We start from the raw sequence: 21,358 nt of genomic DNA on the forward strand, positions 1-21,358 counted from the left end.
ACTTAAGAGATGGCAAACACCCGTGTGGCAGCCATAGCTGGGCATTCTGAAGCAGAATGAAAGCTAAAGTCATTAACACGGCAGAGGCATGGAAGGTGGGTGGTTTCAATAAGGATTCGACAGGCCATCATTAGTGAGAGGGCTTAGAATAAAGATCTGTGGAGAGATTTAAAATTAAAGAAGAAAAACATGGCAGAACTTTATATTTTCGACTGAATTAACCCTGCATTTCTCATCATCAGGTCTCTGGTACTTTTGGAATATTCTGGTATAATCCTGACTGATGCTCATCAGTTACAACCCCAGGCAACAGCCTTTCATTTTCTATTCTTTATTGAAGCCTTCAACCCAAACTGTATTCCCAACTCCCATCATAAATTTGGTGAGATGAACTGTCTCCCCCAACTCACATCCTATTGGAACCTTGAAAAGAACCATATTGGAAAATTGTCTGCCTTTGTAATCTAGCAGGGCGATTACTACAGAATTAGGGTGGTTCTTGACTACAGTGGCCACTGACCCTATAAGAAGGGGAGGGAACTCATGGAGACAATATGGATCCATGTGAAGATACAGAGTTATGTAACCACAAGCCAAGAAATACCAAGAGACACTAAGGCTAAAGACACGAGGGAGGATTGGGCCTTCGGAGGGTTATGGAAACTGAATTTAGGACCTCACACTTCCCAGGCAATGGCCATAAACTCTACCCTAGGTACACAGATAACATCTTTGTTTCTAACAACACTGCAAACCCATAATAAAATACCGTTATGCTCAATTTTCTCCTCCTTGCCCCTAAATTTTTGGGACTTAATAGCTAACTGATCCTCCTATCATGAACAGAGCATGCTCTTTTGAGCACACTGAAATTCCAGTGGATCTTTAGATCACCGCACAACATACTGGTTACTTCACATGTGATGAATGCCTGACTGGTGGCAGTGTCAGTCTTTGGAGTTCTGTCTTTAGGTGTCAGACTAGTCTGTGTAGTCCTTGTGCCCTAAATACCTAAGCTTACAATGAAGTAACTACTCGCAGGATTAATATCTTTCCTAACAAGACCTAATACACTAAAGTGAACATCCTTTCATTTAAAGAAAAAAGGCTAAAACTTATTGCTGGTGTATTTAAGCTTCCCACCTCGGCCTGTAGTTTCCCTCATAAGCCTCATCTATATAGAGAAGGATGACAGTCAACCTTGAACCCAGTAAGGGAACTGCAGTCACTACGGTCAGAGTCACTTGCCCTGCCAACAAGACCACCAGTTAATCCCAGTTCTAGCAGTGATGGCCTCCATAAAACACATCAATGTCTTCCCTCATTGTGCTCGAGATGGACACGTTAGGGGAGATCGTGGAGTATTTTTGTTTCTCAATGAAACTGCTAAGATACTTCAAGTTTTAAAATGCAATGCTCTGATAACAGCTCATATACGCCACGGAATAGTGTCCAGAGACCTCGTGACCTCAGCCCCACCCTGGGATGCCCAGCACCACCCTGGGAAGCTAGGCCCCTGCCAAGTAATAACAGTCATGGCTTCCTCTACTACATATCCCAGCGCCATGTTCTCCTAAGTGTGGTGGTTTGGTTGTGTCTCCCCTCTGCTCTGGAACTCACCTTTCTCATTCCTCATTGTGCATATCTACAATAATGCAACATCAGACCTTTGCTGGTCCGGTCACCTAATGCCTACTCTTTACCCACTGGATTTATTAATGTGCTGCTTGGCCTGTTCTACAAATACAAGTGCCAGGTTCTGGTTTAAAATACCAGGTGTTAATTGTAAAGAAAACTAATGTGTTCTGTATGAAGGGAAAGAAAACCAAAGGGTCTTAGGGCAAAATTAAACACTTACAAACTTCGGAGCAATCAAACTGTCACAAGAGCTTTTCAAATTCTATTACCAGGAGTGCTAATTAAACCGATTTTTCCTCCATCACCACTCACTGTAAAGCGGGATTTCTCTCCTCTAGTCACTATTTGTCTTTGTGCTGCAGCATTGACCTACATGGGGGTCTCACTGCAATCTCTAAATGCTGTCAGCTTGTAGCTTAAATTGGTTCCTTGGGCTAATCCAGATTCTAGTTACAAACATGTATATTCCCCAACTCAGGCTGATTTACAGTCGAAGAGAAAGATCCCACATCCTGGCACCTCGCTTGTAATATTAAAGAATCGGGAAAATACTTCACCTTGGGTTTTTAAGAGACATGAAAACATTTTACTTAAAGCCCAAAGGAGCTTTGCTTAAGTGAACAGCGCTGCACCTGTGGCTCCGGTGAAATTCACACTCCTCGCTAATGCTGGTCCCTGACTGGATGGTTTCATTTAGTTAGACCTTTGGACAAGAAACTTTCAAACAATGACTTTTCCATTCTATGACAAACTGTGGCCCAAGGAGTTTTTTTCCTCTGGAGGCCGAAGGAATCAGCTGTTTCTAATTTCACAAACTCGTAGCTAATTAAAAACACTCTGTGAACCACATTCCACTGTTCTCCAAGACACGTCTAACCGAAATCGACTTGTGGCATCGCATTTTCTTATTGAAACAAAACAAACAAGTAAAACACAAAACTGTAAGTCAATAGACTGTAAGGTTAAGTTATGCGCAAATCCGTGATGCGATATTGTATAGAAATTCATTAAACATCTGGTTTCAAAACTTGTTCCTAATGGAAACTGGACTGCAACTTCCTGGTTTGCAATCACAACCTCTACAGGAGGCTGGGGGTGGAGGGTCAGAGGGGTGTCAGTGACAGGAGGGCGTGGCGGCTGCAGGGTGTGAGGGGCGTGGGAAGGTGGGGGCCGGGGCCACCACTCACCAGCTGGGAGCTCGGGCCGGATGCGTTGCCACCGCAGGGCCCGCTCGCCCAGCGCCACATCGCAGCTTTCCCTCCCGATCTCGAAGATGCCTCGAAGCAGAACCCGCTCGGGTTCAGCAGCTGCCTTTGGGAGCTCCGGACACCCGACGGGCGCCCCCTCCTCCAGAGCGCCCACCCGGCTCCCGAGTCTCCTGCGGAGCATGGTGAGGCGTCGCTGGGCTGGGCCGAATTAGGAACCCACCAGAAACCTTTGGAGGGGGAAGAAAGAGTGGCTACAGCCACCGCCTGGGCCTTGTCCCACGCTGCCAGGGCAACGACGCTAGCCTGAAGGGAGGCGGGGCGAGAGGGCGGAGCCGCGGGTGCTTTTCTCTTTTCCCGAGGGCTAGTGTCCTCTCTGGACCATGCTGCTAGTATGAGCTCCCTGGCTGAGCTCCCTAGTCTGCCAGGCATCCCCAAAATTGGATTATGCATCACCTAGTCACGTGTTAAATAAAGTGCAGGTTCTTGTCAGATAGATCTAAAGTGTACCCAGAATTCTGAGTGGTGGCACACGCCTTTAGTTCCAGCACTCATGAGGCAGAGGCAGGTGAACTTGAGTTGCAGGCCAGCCAGAGCTAAACAGTGAGTCCTACTCCAGTCAGGACTACATGTAAGACGCTGTCCAGAAATAGAAATTTAAAAACAAAAACAACAACAACAATAACAACAACAAAGAGAAACAGTAAGACTCTACTTACTGGGTGACTGCAGAAGTGGCTGGCCAGGAGTCATAAAGGAGTTTCAGTGTGCAAAGCTCTATCTACCTTCTCAGAGGTCTCCTCTGAGATTCCCCAAGGAGTTGCATTATCTCTATGACTGTGTGATTGCCCACGAGCATGTGTAAACCCCTGATTTGCATACACAAACGTGCACTTTACAAAGTTGATATTACTGTCCAGCATATCCATAGTGTAGAATATCTATACAGAGACCTACCTTTCCCTGGATGCATCCTCCTCAGCCTTAGCTCTGCTGGATCTGCTGCCGCCGCCTAGAAACTGCAAAGAGCAGGGCTTACCCACCAAACACAACTGTTTAGCAGGAGGCCTCCAGAGTTCAGCTTTAACTTCCTGCTGGAAGGAGAGACAGCTCTCCACTGTGATTGTACAATAGAGTGAGTGACCTGGGAGGGTTGTTGCTGTTTAATCCAGTTGTCCTGGCCACATTTCAAAATGATTAGTTTGCAATCTCCAGGGATGAGGTCCAGATTCCAGAAACATTTCCCTCTGAAAGCCCAGGATTTAGCCAAGGCTAAGACTTGAAATCAGAAAACAAGAGCCTAGTGTGGCTGCAGACTAGGCACTGAAGGGGGTTTTATGAAGTCCTTATAATGCTCTGAGGTGGGAGGAGGGGAGTCAAGCATGGAAGGATGATTTAAAACTGAGCTCTCCTGTACTATTGCCTAAGGACTCCATCCATCCCATAAAGCAGCCAATCCATGCTCTGTGTGGCCACAGCCCTACGTCAGGAGGGCTAGGTGCAAGAGGATTTCTCTGGGTTCAACACTCACACTGTTGTAGACAATTCATTTCAAACATAAATCTCCAGTGGGTCAGGGAATCAGGGACTTCTCCTATTCAATGCACTGAAAGCAAATACTCAGCCTTCCCCAGCAATCAGGGAAATGCCTCTGGTTGGTCTGATTGCAGCCAGGTTGCTGTGTTTCTTGGAGCAGAAACCCATCTACCTCTAAGCCTCTTGCAGGCAGTCACTGGTAGGTAAGGGCTGTGCGGTTCCCGGAAGAGTTCACTTCTAGAGTTAACATCTCGGATTCACAGCTGTCAGGCAGACTCAAGCTCCTTAGCATTTTAAAAACTCCCTGAGAGCCAAGGCAAACAGTCCAAGGCAATGGCTACTTCTTAGGACCTTTACAAAGGGGCAGGTTGCCATTTGTCAAGCTTCAGTAAAGCCAGGAGGTGCAAACATTGGCTTCGTCTTGTCATGAAGATGAAAAGAATAAAGCCCACGTGTTCTAAAGGGTTCTAAGGATCGAACACACACACACACACACACACACACACACAAGAGAGAGAGAGAGAGAGAGAGAGAGAGAGAGAGAGAGAGAGAGAGAGAGAGCGCTTCCAATAGTATATTCCAATTGGCTACGTCTCACCTCCATCTACCTGACCACTAACCTCAGACAGATGTCTAACTCAGGATTTTCCACCACAAATTTATTCTTCTGGAAAATTTTTAATCAATGTCATCAGAAGCTCACATGCCACCTTTTTGTCCTTGGTCTCATGCCTCCTGTCCAACTCACTACAAATCCCGCGTGTTCCACCTTCATAACTCAGTCCTGTCACCCTGCCCTCATCTGTACACCACCATACACCAAGACAAGAAACACATAAGTGGATGTGATGGGACAAACCTATAATCCCAGCACTCAGGCAGAGAAGCAAAGGAGGGAGGGTCAAGGGTCTTCCTCGGCCACAAAATGAGTTCAAGACCAGCATGAGCTACGTAAGACTCTGTCTAAATTAAAATGAAAGTGACGGTGTCAGCACAGCTCCTGGTTTTTCTTGGGGAAAACTCCTCCCTTGACCTTTCAGCTTCTCAAGCTTCTCTGTTTCTGGGTTCTGCCCTTTCTTTCATCTTCCAAGCCTGTGGTTTCCTATGCTCTTTGCCTCTACTCACGAGTATCCTTCCTTTGTCTGACTTTGACCCTTCTCTCTCCCTCTTACAAGAAATGTGTGACTTCATGAGGACTGTCTCAATAATCCTTAGCTCAATTTGGCTAACAAAGTCAATTTTGCTAAATGAAATCATGTGCTCACAGGTTCTGGGGACCGAGATGCAACTAGCTAGCTGTAGGCTGTTGTTAATACTCTCTTTATTTTTCTTTAAAGAAGTTACTGCTATATATGCTTGCATATTTACTTCCTCGTGTATGTCTTAGTCACTCACTGAATGCAGTTAGTGTCAGGAGCACAGTATAAGAAGTACTCCAGAGACATCACCTTTTTGCTGTAGAAAATGAACTCTTTGATGGCTGAAAAATTAACGTGTTAACCATTGAGACCCCTGCATTCAGCATAGCTCCTAGTATCTAGTAAATGCTCAATAAATAACCAAACTGGTTAGGGAACTCCCTCAACATTTGTAACAATGAGTCTAAAGTATCACAAATTCTATAATTCAAATGTTGAAACCCCTAATGATAAAAAATGATAAAATCTATAATCCCCCAAATCATAATCCTGAAGATTAGAATCCCAGATGGTAAAATCCTAAAAGTCTAACTCTGAAAACCCATGATTTCTATGACAGGGGTGGTGCTTAAAAGGGACAGAAGGCCAAATTTTAAGAGTTTAGCAATGACAAAACCTTTACTTTTAAAATATGTTAGTGGTCTTCACTTGCATTCATGAAGAAGCCAGCAATGTCACTGGCTAGTTCAAAGCTTTACAGAGTAGAATGGGAAGGTCTGTGCAACAATTCACTTAGAAAAAAATGCTCCTTGCAGAGTAGTGAGCACAGAAGAGCCCCTGGAAGACAAGGTGCTTGGCTTGATTGAGGGGCATCAAGGAGAGAAGCATGAAAAACATGATCGATGTACCAGTTTGCTTTCTATTGTAATAAACACCGTGGCTGTATCAGTTACTTGTCTATTGCTATGATAAAACACCGAGGCCAGGGCAGGTTCTAGAAGGGTTTATTTGAGGCTCATGGGTCCAGCAAGTTAGACTCCATCATGGCAGAAGGCTGCAGGCAGCTGGAAAAGCACCCAAGAGCTCACATCTGAAAGTAGCAGCGAGACTTCATTTGGAATGAGTTAGGGTTTGAAATCTTAAAGGTCACAGTGACATACTTTCTGCAAGATCACACATGCTACTCTTCGTCAGATAGTCAGTAACCATAGCAACATATTCAAACAGCCAAGACTTACCAGGAGAATCTCACTCAAACCATGACCATGTCCAAACCAGCCTGAGGAAGAAAGGGCTTATGTCCAACCACAGTTTAGAATCCATCATGAAGGGAAGTCAGGGTGGAAAACCTAGGCAGGAAACTGAAGGCAAGAACTGAAGTCATGGAGGGATGCTGCTCAGTGGCCTGCCCCCAAGTTCACAGTCAGTTACTTTCCTTACACAAGCCAGGACCTCCTGCTCAGAGATGGCACTACTCATGTGGCTCTGGAACTTTTCACATCAATCAAGAAAATGCCCAGACTTGTCCACTGGCCAATCTGATGGGAGCAAGTCCCCCACTGAGGTTCCCACTTTCCAGATGATTCCAACTTGTGTCAAGTTGGAACCCACACACACCCACACACACACATACACACACACACCACACACACATACACAGACCCATGGACACACACACACAGACCCACAGACACACACACACCCACACACACACACACACACACACACACACACACACACACACCACACATGCACAGACCCATGGACACACACACACAGACCCACAGACACACACACACATACACACCACACACACAGACACACCACACACACACAGACCCACAGACAGACAGACAGACAAAGACCCACAGACATACACACAGACCCACAGACACACACAGAGACAGAGAGACAGACAAAGACCCACAGACACACAGAGACAAAGACCCACAGACACACACACACACACACACACACACACACACACACATACACTCACACAAATATGCACACACATGCCCTGCCACAGATAGTGGAGACTTAGTGGGGGGGCTGGAATGAGATCACATGGAGTTATGTAGGTCCTTCTTCAATAAACACTCTTAAAAAGTCATTATCCAAAGAATTATGTGAATATCGATTTAATAGAAAAAAAATACCCTATGCTTTGTCAAACTCTTAAAGAAACAGATTTTGGGAGGTCGAGGGAATAGCATAGGCTTGAATGTTCAAAGGCTGGAGTTCAGAGCTATTGCAGTTGGTCCCCACCAGAAGAGCTCCTTGTCACCTTCCCCATTGTGGTGTCTCTGCTGGCAGTGGAGTCTTCTGTCTCCATCTGACGCTTTGGGAAGTGGTCCAGACCTAGGCAGGCTGTTCCGGTGGCCAGGGGCCCTGAAGTTACCTCACCTCCCCTGTGAGCCTGAATGCTTTGTTTTCAGAACACATGTAGGAGCCTCCTGAAAATGCTATTCCTAAGGTTTATTTTTTATTTTTATTTTGTGTATAAATGTATGGGTGCAGTTATAATTGGAGATCAGAACAGAGTGTTAGGCCCTTGAAAGCAGGAGTTACTGCTGATTGAGAACTGCTGGGCATGATTGCTGGGAGCCAAACTCAAGACCTCTTCAAGAGCAGTGCATGTTTTTAAACTCTAAGCCATTGCTCCAGTCCCTGAAAATGTTTTGTTAACATTAGAGAGCCTTCCATGATCTTCTAGTCAGAATTCGAAGACTTCCACAGCCAAATCTTTCTGGATATAAACAACCATGTGACTGTTGGATTAACACTCTTTCTGTTCAATGTTCTGGAAATGAATATCCAATGTACAACCATAGCAAGAAAGTCATGTTCAGAATGCTTCAAGGCTTTTGAAATGAGATTTTTAATGCATTAGGATATTATATATCTGAATCCAGCTTGGGTTGTAATCCCAGAAGAGAAAATACCAAACGTTATCATCCCGGTGAACAAAATCCTTAAAGTCTAAAAGAAAATAGCAAAACCCTAGAAGTGTAATTCCCAAAGAGTTTTGTAAGTGTTTGCCATGTTAAACATGATATATAAAACATATGAACATATAAAACTGTGTGCTAAAGGGGGTTTTATTTTATAAACAAAACCATGACAGAATTTCATAGGCACATAATAAAATAAATAATAATGACATCTATATATATTGCAAGCATAAATAATCTGTTACACTAAACACAGTTAGTTTAATGGGTATAATTATTGTGATCTGGCAAACTGTATTTATGGGGCAGAAGGTCAAAAAGTAAAATATACAAATGTGCATTACTATTGTAAGTGTTACAGTTCTGTTCCAAAGTAGTTGCTGACTAGAAGTATTATTAGAGGAAAAGGGAACTTCAGCAGATGGAGACTGGTTGAAACAAACAGGTCAATAGTGATGTGCACTGCCCCTGGCCCCTTTCTCAAATAATAATAATAATAATAATAATAATAATAATAATAATAATAATAACAATACACAGTAAGTCATTATCATATGCACAGCTACCCCAATGCCTGAAACCTCAAGTTTTTCACATGTGTAGATTGCAAAACAGAGAACCCAGCATTTATCAACAAGGTTTCAATATTTGTAGGTAGAAGCAAAGTAATTATTTACTAACTCAAATAAGTTGTGATAACATATTTTTGCATAGTAAAATTTGCAAACATATGTGTGTAAAAGAAACAAGAAAGCTCTAAGAATCCTCATATGATGCATACCTGTGGCATCGGAAGTAATGTGAAGAATAAATGCAGAGCGTAGAAAATTGTAGAAACAATGATGACAATGGAAAACAGCGTGAGAAGAATCTTCTTAAAGGGGGAAAGCCTTGAAATAGGCATTCAATGTTTGCAATAGTCATTGGGACAATAGACAATGGCTATCAGCACATAGGTATCTTTTATTTCGAGTTGCCTGGCACTCACTGTTGCTTTGCTACAATGTGAAATTATGCATCTGGATAGATAGTTGCTTTTTCTTCTTCCTCTGCTTTTCTCCTCCCCCTCCTCCCCCTCCTCTCCTTTTCTTCTTCTAGCATAGATGTCCTTAGAAAGCACATTCGTATTCATCCTCTATATGATGTTGCTTGTTTTTTTTTTTTTGTTTTGTTTTGTTTTTTTTCTTTTTTTCAGAGCCAAGAACCAAACCCAGGGCCATGCGCTTACTAGGCAAGCGCTCTACCACTGAGCTAAATCCCCAACCCCGATGTTGCTTGTTTTAAAGTTCTTCTGTGGCTCAGCAGACACCAAACAATACATGCAAACCACCCTGGGCTGGTGCATCTTTGCCTGGAATGGGAGGTGATTTCGTGTCATTTTTTTTTGAAAGGACAGATCTGTCTGGTTAATTAAATGTTAAAGTCTTACTCAGCGGTGATGTCTCCATTTTGCTTTCTGCTTTGCAAAATTGAAATTGATGTCTGCGAGATAAGTTTTCTGGGGACTTCGTGTATGAGCAGTGCATCTGTATTACTCTCCCCACCCCTTACAGTTCCCTCACACATTTTTTTTTTTTTTGGTTCTGTTTTTCGGAGCTGGGGACCGAACTCCCTCACACATTTATGAGCTCTTCTGCAATTCTTATTGCTACATGTGAATTTCAATCATGTGTATATGCTTTTCACTTGGGATTGTGGGAGTTCCTCCCCGGAGGAAACTAAGTCTCCCCCTGTCACCTGCACTGACCACCTGTGACGTTACATTAAGGGATGGAACCCTGTAAATTTTCCCTGTCCAGCTTGGCATTTCAAGCCGTGTTGTCATCGTGTGGACATTTAGATGACCGGATTGCTGAGATTTCATGGGTGCAGCGTCCCATGACACGGGACACACTAGCTAGCAGCAGGTATCTTGTTTCTCTGGTTCTGATAATATTTCTACCTCCTTTTCTTTTCCTAAGCATTAGTTATAGGGGTTGAACTACAGATGTAACAGTTGGGCACCCACCCCAACCAGCTTATTTTCTGCATTTCGGCTGGTGGTTTATCAGCCAATAGTTTCTATTGGTTGCAAAAAGAAACTTCTCAGACGAGGAGTGAGAGCTACGCTTATCTGTGGGTATAAGGATACGAGTTTTAGGAAGCAGACACTGCACTGGCTTGGGAACCCGGCAGTAGTATGTTCTCTTCTGGACTCTGTGACACAGATAATTAGCTGAGTTTACAACAACAAGCATGAATTCCCTCCTCCTAAGCAGACTAAAGTACAATAGACATCTGTTGGTCAATCCCCAAGATAAAAGTAGCACTATTGTTCTGTTAGAGATGCCTGGCTAGTCTAGGTGTTCTTTCATTGGCTTTACAGCCAGGTAGGACTACCAATCACTTCTCTCTCCTGGCAGCTTGCATAACCCTTCTGACCTATTAGAGCTAGTACTCAAACAAGAGGCTTCCGGGTCAATTTCAGCTCAATGTCTTCAATCTTGTGTCTGAAGTGTGTGGTGTCTTCAGCAATCCGTCCTGACTGGCAGCTAAGGGCATTGGCCGTAGGCCAAATTTTAACTTTTGTCCTATACTCTTCTGTTAGATTTCTACCTTAGCTCTATTTTTCTTACTTAGAAATCAATCTCTTGTGCTTAAAATAATGCTTTTGGAGGAAATGACTCCTTGGGTACAAGTATTTGCTGCATACAAAACCCTGATGACCTGAGTTCAGATCTCCCAGAGCACATGTAACATGAGTCTGTAATCCTAGCATCCTTGGGTGTGATCTGAGGCTGAAGCAGGAGAATTGCCTGGAACTTTTGGGACAGCTAGGCTTGATCCGCAGTGCAGCCGCAGAATAAAGTGTGCAATGCCTCAACAGGGTGGAAAGTATGAACTGACCTCTAAAGTTGTCCTCTGTTCTACACACACACACACACACACACACACACACACACACACACACACACAATCTACACAATGTAGTAATAGTAATATTTTGCAGTAACAAATGATCAATATTGTGTTGATGAGTATATTTAGTTTAAAATTGAGATTCCACTTTAATTTCTGATCTTATTCAATATACAGTGCCTCGTGGATAAGAGAAACAGAAATATGTATGGCAGAAGTCAGCATTTATTTCTGCACACCAACATGCATTGGAAGTGAGGTCACCTTAGGTCGTGTCCACCTCTCCCTTATTCCTGATGCTCTATGGGCCCATTGTCAAGGCCTCACAGAGAAGGCTTCCTTCTCACGCTGAGTGGAGATGTTGTCAAAATGTTCCTGCTACTGTGGCTCCTGCTGCCTACAAGGTAGAGGGCCATCTGTCCCTACAACAATCACAGAGGAAAAAAAGAAAAAGAAAACTATGCTAGAAGCCCATCAAGTCAGAATATCCCATTTTCTGAATATGCCAGATTCCCAACCCCCCATCCCCATTCCTCAGATTGGAACTTTTGAAAATGAATTGCTCAGCTACATTCTAGGTCACATCTCACACACCGTGATAGCCAGCCTCTCAGTGGGCAGTAACGCAGAGCAACAGAGAGAAGGAGGATGGATCCTCTTTCTCTTTTCCCAAGTGTTTTAAAAATCCTGTTAAGGTTAGTGCTGAAATGTATAGACTATAAGTAAAATCTCCAAATACATGTCCTCTGAGCAGAGAGTTTGAAGCATCTGACAGCGACCAGTAGAGATACTGCACTGTGGAATCTTAAATTAGGCACAACAGGCATGCGATTAAAGCAGGCAGGGGTCCCACAATCCCACCCATCACAAACCTACCCTCGTTTGCTTCACTAAATGAAACAGAGAAAAATCAGTGTCCCTTCCCAGCTATTCACCATAGGCAGCAGAATTTGCACTGAACTAGGTGGCTTTCAATCTTATTTCATTGTGTCTGACCAGTTTGGATCTCTGTCTTCTGTCAACAACTTATACAACTAGAAGTGCATAGCTTATGAGATTGTATTTCTCACATAAAAGTGAATATTTCTCAAATGGTCCAGAGTCAGAGTGTTGCTGTGTTTCCTGATCCTATGTGATGTCACTGAGAAAGAAATGGCTTTGCTGGTCCTTTGGAGGACCCTGCGGGTGGCTCCAAGATAGTTCCTGGTGTGCTGGAGTCAAATGTTCTCCACAAGAGTGTCCAAGAAGAATGAAGAGAGAAAAGCAGGTTCTCTTTCTTCATCTCCCGTTCTCTCTGAGAAGAACATATCTTTCAAAATCTCACTCATCACATTTTCTCTCAAGTACCACAAATTAGCATCCGGCAGTAGAGCTGGGCTCTGGGAGGTGGGGGGACATGTCTCCAGCATTTCAGCTTTCAGAGACCTGCCAACCTACAGAAAGAAGGTCAGGTTATCTTAGGTTGGTTTCTCATAAAGACCATGACCAAGAGCAGCTTGAGGGGGGACAGGACATATTTGTCTTACGTTTCCTGATCCCAGTTGGTCATTGGGGAAAGCCAAGACAGGAACTCAGAGCAAAAACCTGGAAGCAGGAACCAAAGCAGAGAACGTGGAGAGTGGATACTTACCAACTGGATCAGCTCGTTTCCTTTACCTCCCAGGACCACCTGCCAAGAAGGGGGATAACCGCATCAATCAACAATTAAAAAATGCCACATAGACATGCCCACAGGCCAAACTAATGGAAGTAATTCCTTAATAGAGAGTCCATCTTCCAAGATACATCCGGGTTTGTCACATTGATAAAAACCCAACAGCACAGAGATAGGTGACAGCTGGTGAGGCAACCAACATCTGGGTAGTCCCTTCTAGGTCATATAGATTTTCTACCAGTGTATAACAGTCTCCAGGCATTTTAACTTAAAGCAATGACAATTTGTTATTTCTCCTGATTCTGGGAGTTGGCTGGGCCCAGCTAGGTGGTGGCTCTGCTCCATGGATTGTTAATTGAACACTCTAGTATTTGGTTGGCTGCACATCCATGATGAACTCACAGGCCTGGCATTTGCAGAGGGGTTGCTGAATTTTGTGAAGACTGACCTCTGTTTCTCCCCATGTGGCTTTGCATCACTTAGTGACCTCTGTCTCTCCCCATGTGGCTTCCCGTCACTCAGGAGTTCATCTTGAGCTTTTAAAAATGAGTCACGAAGTAGAATGTGAAGCCAATTGGTTTTCTAATTCAACACTCACTGTAGAACTTCTGTTTTTTGAGTGGCAAATAAATGCATACAAATGGTGGGACCTCTCAGAGTCCCACCCCTAGACAATGAACTAGAGGCGGCTGCTAAGAAAGGAAGAATTAGCCTCTCCTCAGGATGAACCTCCTGATCGGTCATCAGCTAATACAAAATGGCCAACCCTGAATTGTATACATACAAACAACAATGTGGTCTCGGCTAATTGTATTTATATATTTTGCATAAGATAGATAGATAGATAGATAGATAGATAGATAGATAGATAGATAGATAGATGGATAGATGTGTAACAATAACAATCACTAGTTCATTGATGGAGCACGCGTCCGGCATGCCTGAAGCCCTAGTTCAACTGGCATTAATTTTTCCCTTTACCAGAAATCCCAGGGAAGTCTTCTTGTAGTACATTTTGCCCCACAAAGTCTAACAACTTTAGCCATCAACAGGGAAAAGGATGAGAGTTGGGATGTGTTTAAATATTTTCCTGTTCTCCTAAATGGGCTGCCTTGTCTGATCTCAGTAGAAGAGGATGTGCCTAGTTCTGCAGTGACCTGAGTGGGTTGGTGCCCACCGGGACCTCCTTCTTCTCAGGGAAGGGGAATGGGGAAAAGGGAAGGCAGTGTAAGGGGAGAATGGGAGGAGGTCAGTGGCTGCTATTGGGATGTAAAATGAATAAATGAACAAATTAGTGAAAAAACAAAACCAAAAAATTTCTGTGCCTCCTACACAAAGCAAATTCTAGAACAACCAATAAATAGTACAGAATGAAACTCTGCCCCTAAAATCAAAACAAACAAACAAAAAAACCCAAAAATCATGAATTCCAGGTGTATAGAATAGCCAAACTCGTCTAAGTGAACATCAAGAAAAGGAAGAGGAGAAAAAGGAGGAGGAGGAAGCAGAGGCAGCAACAGAGACAGCAGCAGCAGCAGCAGCAGCAGCAGCAGCAGCAGCAGCAGCAGCAGCAGCAGCAGCAGCAGCAGCAGCAGCAGCAGCTCACTCATATTTAGAGAAATCAGGGCAACTATGTAACCCAGTAGAGTCCTCCATAACTAAGTTGGTGTCTCAGCCCCCAGGTTTCAAATTTAAAAGATGAAAACAGACTAAAGACCCCAGATAACCTAGAAACAGAGACAGAACTTTAAAAAGTGATAGCATCTAAATTAATTAGAACTACAAGCATTAAGAAAGTTACAATACTGTGTGTTAGATGAGTGTTTGTGAAACTATGTAAATGTGACATTTCTGCAGAGGCTTTATTTAGGAGAATCCATGCTGTCCTACAAATAAAAATTTTCCCATGAAGTTTAGACAATAGTTGATGTTTGATACTTTATATAAAGTCTGTCATATTTTAAAATCTGAATTTTAAGTCACCTTTCATTAAATATACCTATATTTTAAAGCTCAGTCATATGATTAAAACTCCCCACAACTTTTACATAATCCAGGTAATTACTGGATAGCTACTATTTGCCAGTCTGTTCAAGAAGCAAATTTGGTACTAACTAAAATATTCTGGTGGTGACACACACGTGATCACTTAGAACATTTTCAATGTGATTTGAATTAACTTTTCCACAGCTAACATATCTTTAGCGTCAATCCGAAGCAGACTTCACTGTGCATTTTAGCTTTATAAGGATACTCTGATAAAGTATCACGATTGCAGCAGGTCATATCATTTCTGGTGGCAGCTGTGAAATAAGGTACTCGTCGGGCTGCTTCCTTCCTAGGGACTCTGAGTTTCTAGCAGTGGTCCAAGGTCCCCATAGTCCCCGCCTTCATACACGCATTGCTCAAATTCCTCTCTTTTCATCACCTCCCGTTATCTCTATGTGCCGTGTGTTTGTATATCCTGTCTTTTCACAAGAACATTAGCGGATTGCTTGTGGGGCCCACCTCAGTCAGAGTGACTTCATCTCACGTTTCATCTAACATCCTAATTATCTGTGAGAAAATAAGTAGGGTTTAAGATAACTAAGACCTCTTTGTACAAACAAATAAATAGATAAAAATATATATGAAGATAGACAAATAAAATGTAAACATAAATGTATTGAGATTTGTTCTTTAGCTACATATTATAATGCTAAATATTGGCTCCTAAGGCCTGGCTGCCCCCCAAGGACGAGAAAGTTTGCACCAGACCCAAGTGATACCATGTGACCTTGCTCTCCAAGTTATCCCTGCTTGATGAATAAAGATGACAACATAGCTGGGCAGAATTGAAGTAGGCGGGTCTTGGGCTTTCCAGAATTGGGGTCTGAGGAGAACCATGAGGAGGAGAGAGGTGGAAAGAAGAAAGATGGCATGGGTTGGGCGAGTCATGAAAACATGGCTGGCCAATTGAAGTTAAGAGCAGCTCATGGAACATGGCGAATTAATTATACCTTGTGGTTATGGATTGGGAAATAGATTCTACCAGCATAGAGGGTGGATATCTGCCCAGCTCTGGTGCTGATTAAAGTTTTTATAAATATAAATGTTATATGTCTTTTATCCTGGGACGGAATGATCAAAGGTAGGGTAGAAGCCCCCAATTGAGATTAAATATATTCCACAACACAAATGTACTATCAGTCGATTAGGAAGTAAAGATCTCTTTGTTTAATCCTTTAGAGTTAAAGCACATTGAAATAGATGTCCTCTAAGCAAATATTCTTGTGTTAGCATAAAAAATGTGCATAGAAGCAACCTTATTTTACTAAGAAATTATTTGTGAAGAAATGTTATTAATTTCACTATTAAGAATTTATTATAAATTATATGCATTTAATTTATTGTTATTTATCAGCATACATTTAGCCATGTGGAACACAGGCTATTTTGTTATTGTTAACAAGTAATGCTTTCCCCATTCTATTTTGATCTCTCTGTTATCTTCTCTATTTATCTGTTGGGTGTGAACATTCTTAGTCATGTACTCAAAGCCTTCAACAGATTATAGTCCTATAATCCCCTTCTATGAGCAGACAAGCCCCATGATCATTAAGGACGCCAGATAAAAGGAATTAACAGTTCCCTTTAGCAAGAGGAAACTGGCCCACTGACGTCACTGTAACCTTAATTGACATCACTGAGAGTGAACAGTACAGAAACAGCAGTCATGTGGTATGTTTATTAACTGAACATTTTAAAGTAGAAACTATAGCTTAGTGTAATTTTGCAGAGCCCTAAATATAGAATAAGAGGGATGCCCTGAACACTGATAAATAGGAGAGAAAAATGTAGCATGCATTCAAGAGAATTCTTTTTTTTTTCCTCCATCTTTATTAACTTGAGTATTTCTTATTTACATTTTGATTGTTATTCCCTTTCCCTGTTTCTGGGCCAACATCTCCCTAACCCTTCCACCTCCCCTTCTATATGGGTGTTCCCCTTCCCATCCTCCCCCCATTACCACCCTCCCCACAACAATCACGTTCACTGGGGGTTCAGTCTTGGCAGGACCAAGGGCTTCCCTTCTACTGGTGCTCTTACTAGGCTATTCATTGCTACCTATGAGGTTGGAGCCCAGGGTCAGTCCATGTATAGTTTTTGGGTAGTGGCTTAGTCCCTGGAAGCTCTGGTTGGTTGGCATTGTTGTTCATATGGCGTCTCAAGCCCCTTCAAGCTCTTTCAGTCCTTTCTCTGATTCCTTCAACAGGGACACATTCTCAGCTCAGTGGTTTACTGCTGGCATTTGCCTATGTATTTGCTGTATTTTGACTGTGTCTCTCAGGAGAGATCTACATCCGGTCCCTGTCAGCCTTCACTTCTTTGTTTCATCCATCTTATCTAGGTGGCTGTATATGTATGGGCCACTGTGGGGCAGGCTCTGAATGGGCATTCCTTCAGTCTCTGTTCTAAACTTTCCTTCCCTATTCCCTCCCAAGGGTATTCTTGTTTCCCTTTTAAAGAAGGAGTGAAGCATTCGCATTTTGGTCAACCTTCTTGAGTTTCATGTGTTCTATGCATCTAGGGTAATTTGGGCATTTGGGCTAATATCCACTTATAAGAGAATTCTTATTATGTGAAAGAAAAAGGTTGGTTTGAAGACAGTGTATGGTACTTTAACATTCCTTTTAACCAAGACTCAAATTATATTCAACCCAGTGATGTAAAAATAAATGAATCAATCCGTCAGTAAATAAGAAAGAAAGGCAAATAAGACTGCTTACTCTCAGTAGGGAGGGAAATTTGGTAACAGAAGAGAGGAGTTGCAATTATTATCTTTCAGACAATTGACGACCATGAGGATGAGACTCATTTCTGGTATACTCATCCTCAACAGATTAATTTATAGCACTGTGGTTCTGGCAAGAGGCCTCTGCATCAATCATACAGTCTGGTCTCTTGGACAAGTAATATTTGCTAAGGCTGCCCTAGGTCTCTAAAGGATCAGAATAACAGCAGCAAGTGAAAAATCCAAGGTCCCTGTTCTTGAGAAGCCCACAATCTGTACAAGGAGATAGATAATTTAAAATAATCACCACAAACAAAGAGATAATACTAGATAAAAACTATGGCAAAAAAAAGAGCTAAAATAATTGAGTGCTTTGGGTACTGTTGAAGGTGTTGGCTACATTGGATCAATGTCAAAAAAAGTTTGTTTGAGGAAACAAGATCCTAAAAGAAAATTTCGAACACAGGCGTTTCCTGCCACTTCCCATATGATGTAATATATGGGAAATATATCCCATGTAATATAAGACACAAGACAGCTTTGATGAAGCTAGGTACAAATGAACAGAAAGTGTTGAGCACTGACCTGGTGTGAGAGACCATCTTCCCGCTGAGCTGTCTTTACTCATGAAGTCCACAGCGTTAGCTGCAGCGATGACACCGATTTCTCGTGTAGACCAGATGAACATACTTATTTTCCCTTTTCAATGTCATTTTAATTTGATGTAGACCTTAGGATTTTCCCAAACCTGGGGACCTGTAGAAATGTGGTTCCTGTTACTACTTTTTTAAATTGGGAGGCAAAAAGATTCCCTAACTGTGTAGGTGGCCAACACAACACTTAATGTGTCTAAAGATTTAGTTCACCATTAACACAACATTCTGCATTTCAAGGTATTTTTAAATTACCAGTTTAATCAGACTTCCCCAGAGACCATGCCTTGTCAATGCCACTAGCTTGGCAACATCGTTAATTCCATCAGAGCCACTGAACCAAGTATTAGTGTGTGTGTGGAGAGAGTGCATGAGTCGATTGCCAGCACAGAATTTTCCTGACATAGGAAGGCATATGATCTCAACTTCTGAGTGCACACCCATGCAGCTTTCTAGCTGAACGGTTCCTGATAATGGTATCCACTGGAATACAATGCCTGGCCAGGAGCTAGTGATTCTGCCACCTTACAAATCACTGTTCATCCGACTCCAGAGCGCCTCTTACAATGATAGCATGGGTCCTCAGTCCTGGGCTTCCACAACATATCACATCGGCTCTTTTAGCTTTTGTTGGATACCTGAACAGACATTTTTATTTAGTTTTTTTTTTTAAATAGGCTATGGGTCTTTTTTGTTTAAAGAGGTTTTTAGTGTAGTTTCAAAAAAAGCTTTGTTATTATCCGTTTTCCATTAGGACAAAACTGCTCTGCTTTTGAAACCTAGTTTTATTAATTGTTTAATAGATATTTTCACTTCAAATTTCTCATATAATTATAGAACTAAAACAGCTTGGCTCATACTGTTAGCTAATGATCCATATATCATTTTAGTAATTGCAGGATGTAGGCATCTTGCGGAAGATGCATCAGATTTGCAAGAATTTATATAGATGTTCAATTGGTGAAAACACTAATGTTCTAAACAATAAGTTATGCTACTTAAAATCTGAGTGCAATATTATTTTACTATAACATATTATAAACCTAAAAGTCTGTATGCTACTCTGAATATGTGATAATCCATTAATATGTGCATGAAATTGTCTTTTTAATAGTTAAAAATAGATATAGATATTACATAACATTGATATTGATATAAACGAAATTTGTGTTTTATGGAGTAGCCCTATTCTGTAGGAATTATACACAAGTTAAAGTATTTAACCAAACTTCATCTCCAACTATGAAGTAATCTGCCAGCTTCTTCTAGGAGTAAGTTTTCCATTACAAAGCTGTAAGTATTTCTTATGGTAGGAACTTCAATTGCTCATGAAGAATAAGAACACAGAACTCAAATGCTATAACAAGCACCACACAGCGAAACCATATGAAATATTTTTCTTGATAAGGCCAAAGCTACCAGCATATCTCTCCTCTCTCTCTCTCTCTCTCTCTCTCTCTCTCTCTCTCTCTCTCTCTCTCTTTCTCTCTCTCTCTCTGTCTTCTTTTTTGACTAGTCTTCACCAAAGACTAGGGTTTTTTTTAGCTTATATAAGGATGAAGCAAATATAAAGCCTCCAAAAGTATCTTTAAAACATGCTTAACAATTCATAAAAGAAATGACGGAGATAATTTAAAAGATTTCCTATGGTTTGAAAATGCCTTCCAAATATTCATTAAACATTTAAGTGAGTGAACGTGTAGAATATGTTTCTGACATTGGCGCTGGTTTCGTGGTATTTCTCTGATCAGATGGAAGCTCTATGCGTTATGCAGAGTGCACGCAGTTCATTCATGCATAAACAATATCATTTTCATAAATTAAAACCTCCCCTGCAGAAGGAACATCTGTGCCTGCCTTTGAATTAAAGATGGTGGCATGTGAGTTACTCCCTGACTGACTGAAAGAATCCCTGCGCTTTAGAGTGAAGTCTTAAACACATACACAAATGAAAAAGCAAAAAGAGCGGAGCAGAATCTTCGTCCTTCGATTCTCCCTTTCACGAAACCCACAGTCTAGATTCCTTTGCTCTCTGTTTTAAATGTTGTGATTCTAGAAACGCCTTCCTCGAACCTTCTGCTCACTATAGCAACAGTTTTTAGTTCACATGGAGATGTCTAATTTTAATTACAGGTGGAACTGAGCTGCTTACTAGATCAGATCAGATCAGATCAGACCTGAATGTTCACTTCATGGTTCCCTGGGCTGGGTGGCTGGAAGTATTCTGCTGTCAGAATTGTGTCTCCTAAAGTCAATGGTGAGAAAAATCCAGGATACGAAGCAACAGCTTGGTTCCAAAAGAATTGCCCTGACTCATTTGGACAGAGATTGCTGCGTTTGGGGTAAAGTTGGGACCAGCTTTAATGTATTTCTGTGTGTGACAAAGGCTGGTAGAAAACATGATTTTAAATTACACTCATTTTTTTTTGAACGTTGAAATATCCCTTGCTGCTACTGTCACAGCTTGATGTGGCCTCGTTGGCAATGTTATCACTATGGCTAATTGTTCCTGTCTATTAGATTACTCACGTTTTTTTCTGGAGCAGCTTACTAAATGAGGTCAGCTTTCTGGAACCCTTAAATCACCAATGAGAAGGAGATTAAAGGAACATGCTTGCAAGGGAGGTAGGCATCCAATGTGGCATCCAAATCAGAGAAGGAACAATGGAGTTACTAATGACAGTAATCAAAGAACCGCAGTAGAGCCAGAAAACGCCATTCCACAAAAGTCAAGACTGTTAGCCATTTCTCATGGGAGAGGAAAAGCCAAACTATTCTTTAAGTGGACTTACCAATGGACAGAAGTTGGTGTGTGTGTGTGTGTGTGTGTGTGTGTGTGTGTGTGTGTGTGTAGGTGCATATATATTGTGTTTATGAAACTGGGAAGCAATATACCCTCCTAATGTA

General features: G+C 42.1%; 1 protein-coding gene and 1 long non-coding RNA gene across 4 annotated transcripts in view; both read right to left on the reverse strand.

The window, feature by feature from the left end:
- Positions 1-3,129, reverse strand: part of Cerkl (CERK like autophagy regulator) — a 102,073-nt gene extending 98,944 nt beyond the window's left edge. For all 3 annotated transcript variants that reach the window (XR_015684440.1, XM_087655141.1, XM_087655140.1), the window contains exon 1: positions 2,826-3,129. Coding sequence is in view for 2 of the 3 variants with exons in the window: in XM_087655141.1 (XP_087511267.1) it covers positions 2,826-3,027 (202 nt within the window). In the remaining variant the exon portion in view is untranslated. The remainder of the gene's footprint in view (positions 1-2,825) is intronic.
- Positions 3,130-11,494: 8,365 nt separating this feature from the next.
- The window catches only part of LOC147995546 (uncharacterized), a 33,629-nt gene continuing 23,765 nt past the window's right edge, over positions 11,495-21,358 (reverse strand). Inside the window, exons 2-4 of the long non-coding RNA XR_015684441.1 lie at positions 18,384-18,554; positions 13,001-13,039; positions 11,495-11,792 (exon numbers count right to left, since the gene is read on the reverse strand). This is a non-coding gene — a long non-coding RNA (uncharacterized LOC147995546). The remainder of the gene's footprint in view (positions 11,793-13,000; positions 13,040-18,383; positions 18,555-21,358) is intronic.

Source organism: Rattus norvegicus, chromosome 3, assembly GCF_021556685.1.
Source record: "Rattus norvegicus strain SHRSP/BbbUtx chromosome 3, alternate assembly SHRSP_T2T, whole genome shotgun sequence".
NCBI lineage: Eukaryota > Metazoa > Chordata > Mammalia > Rodentia > Muridae > Rattus > Rattus norvegicus.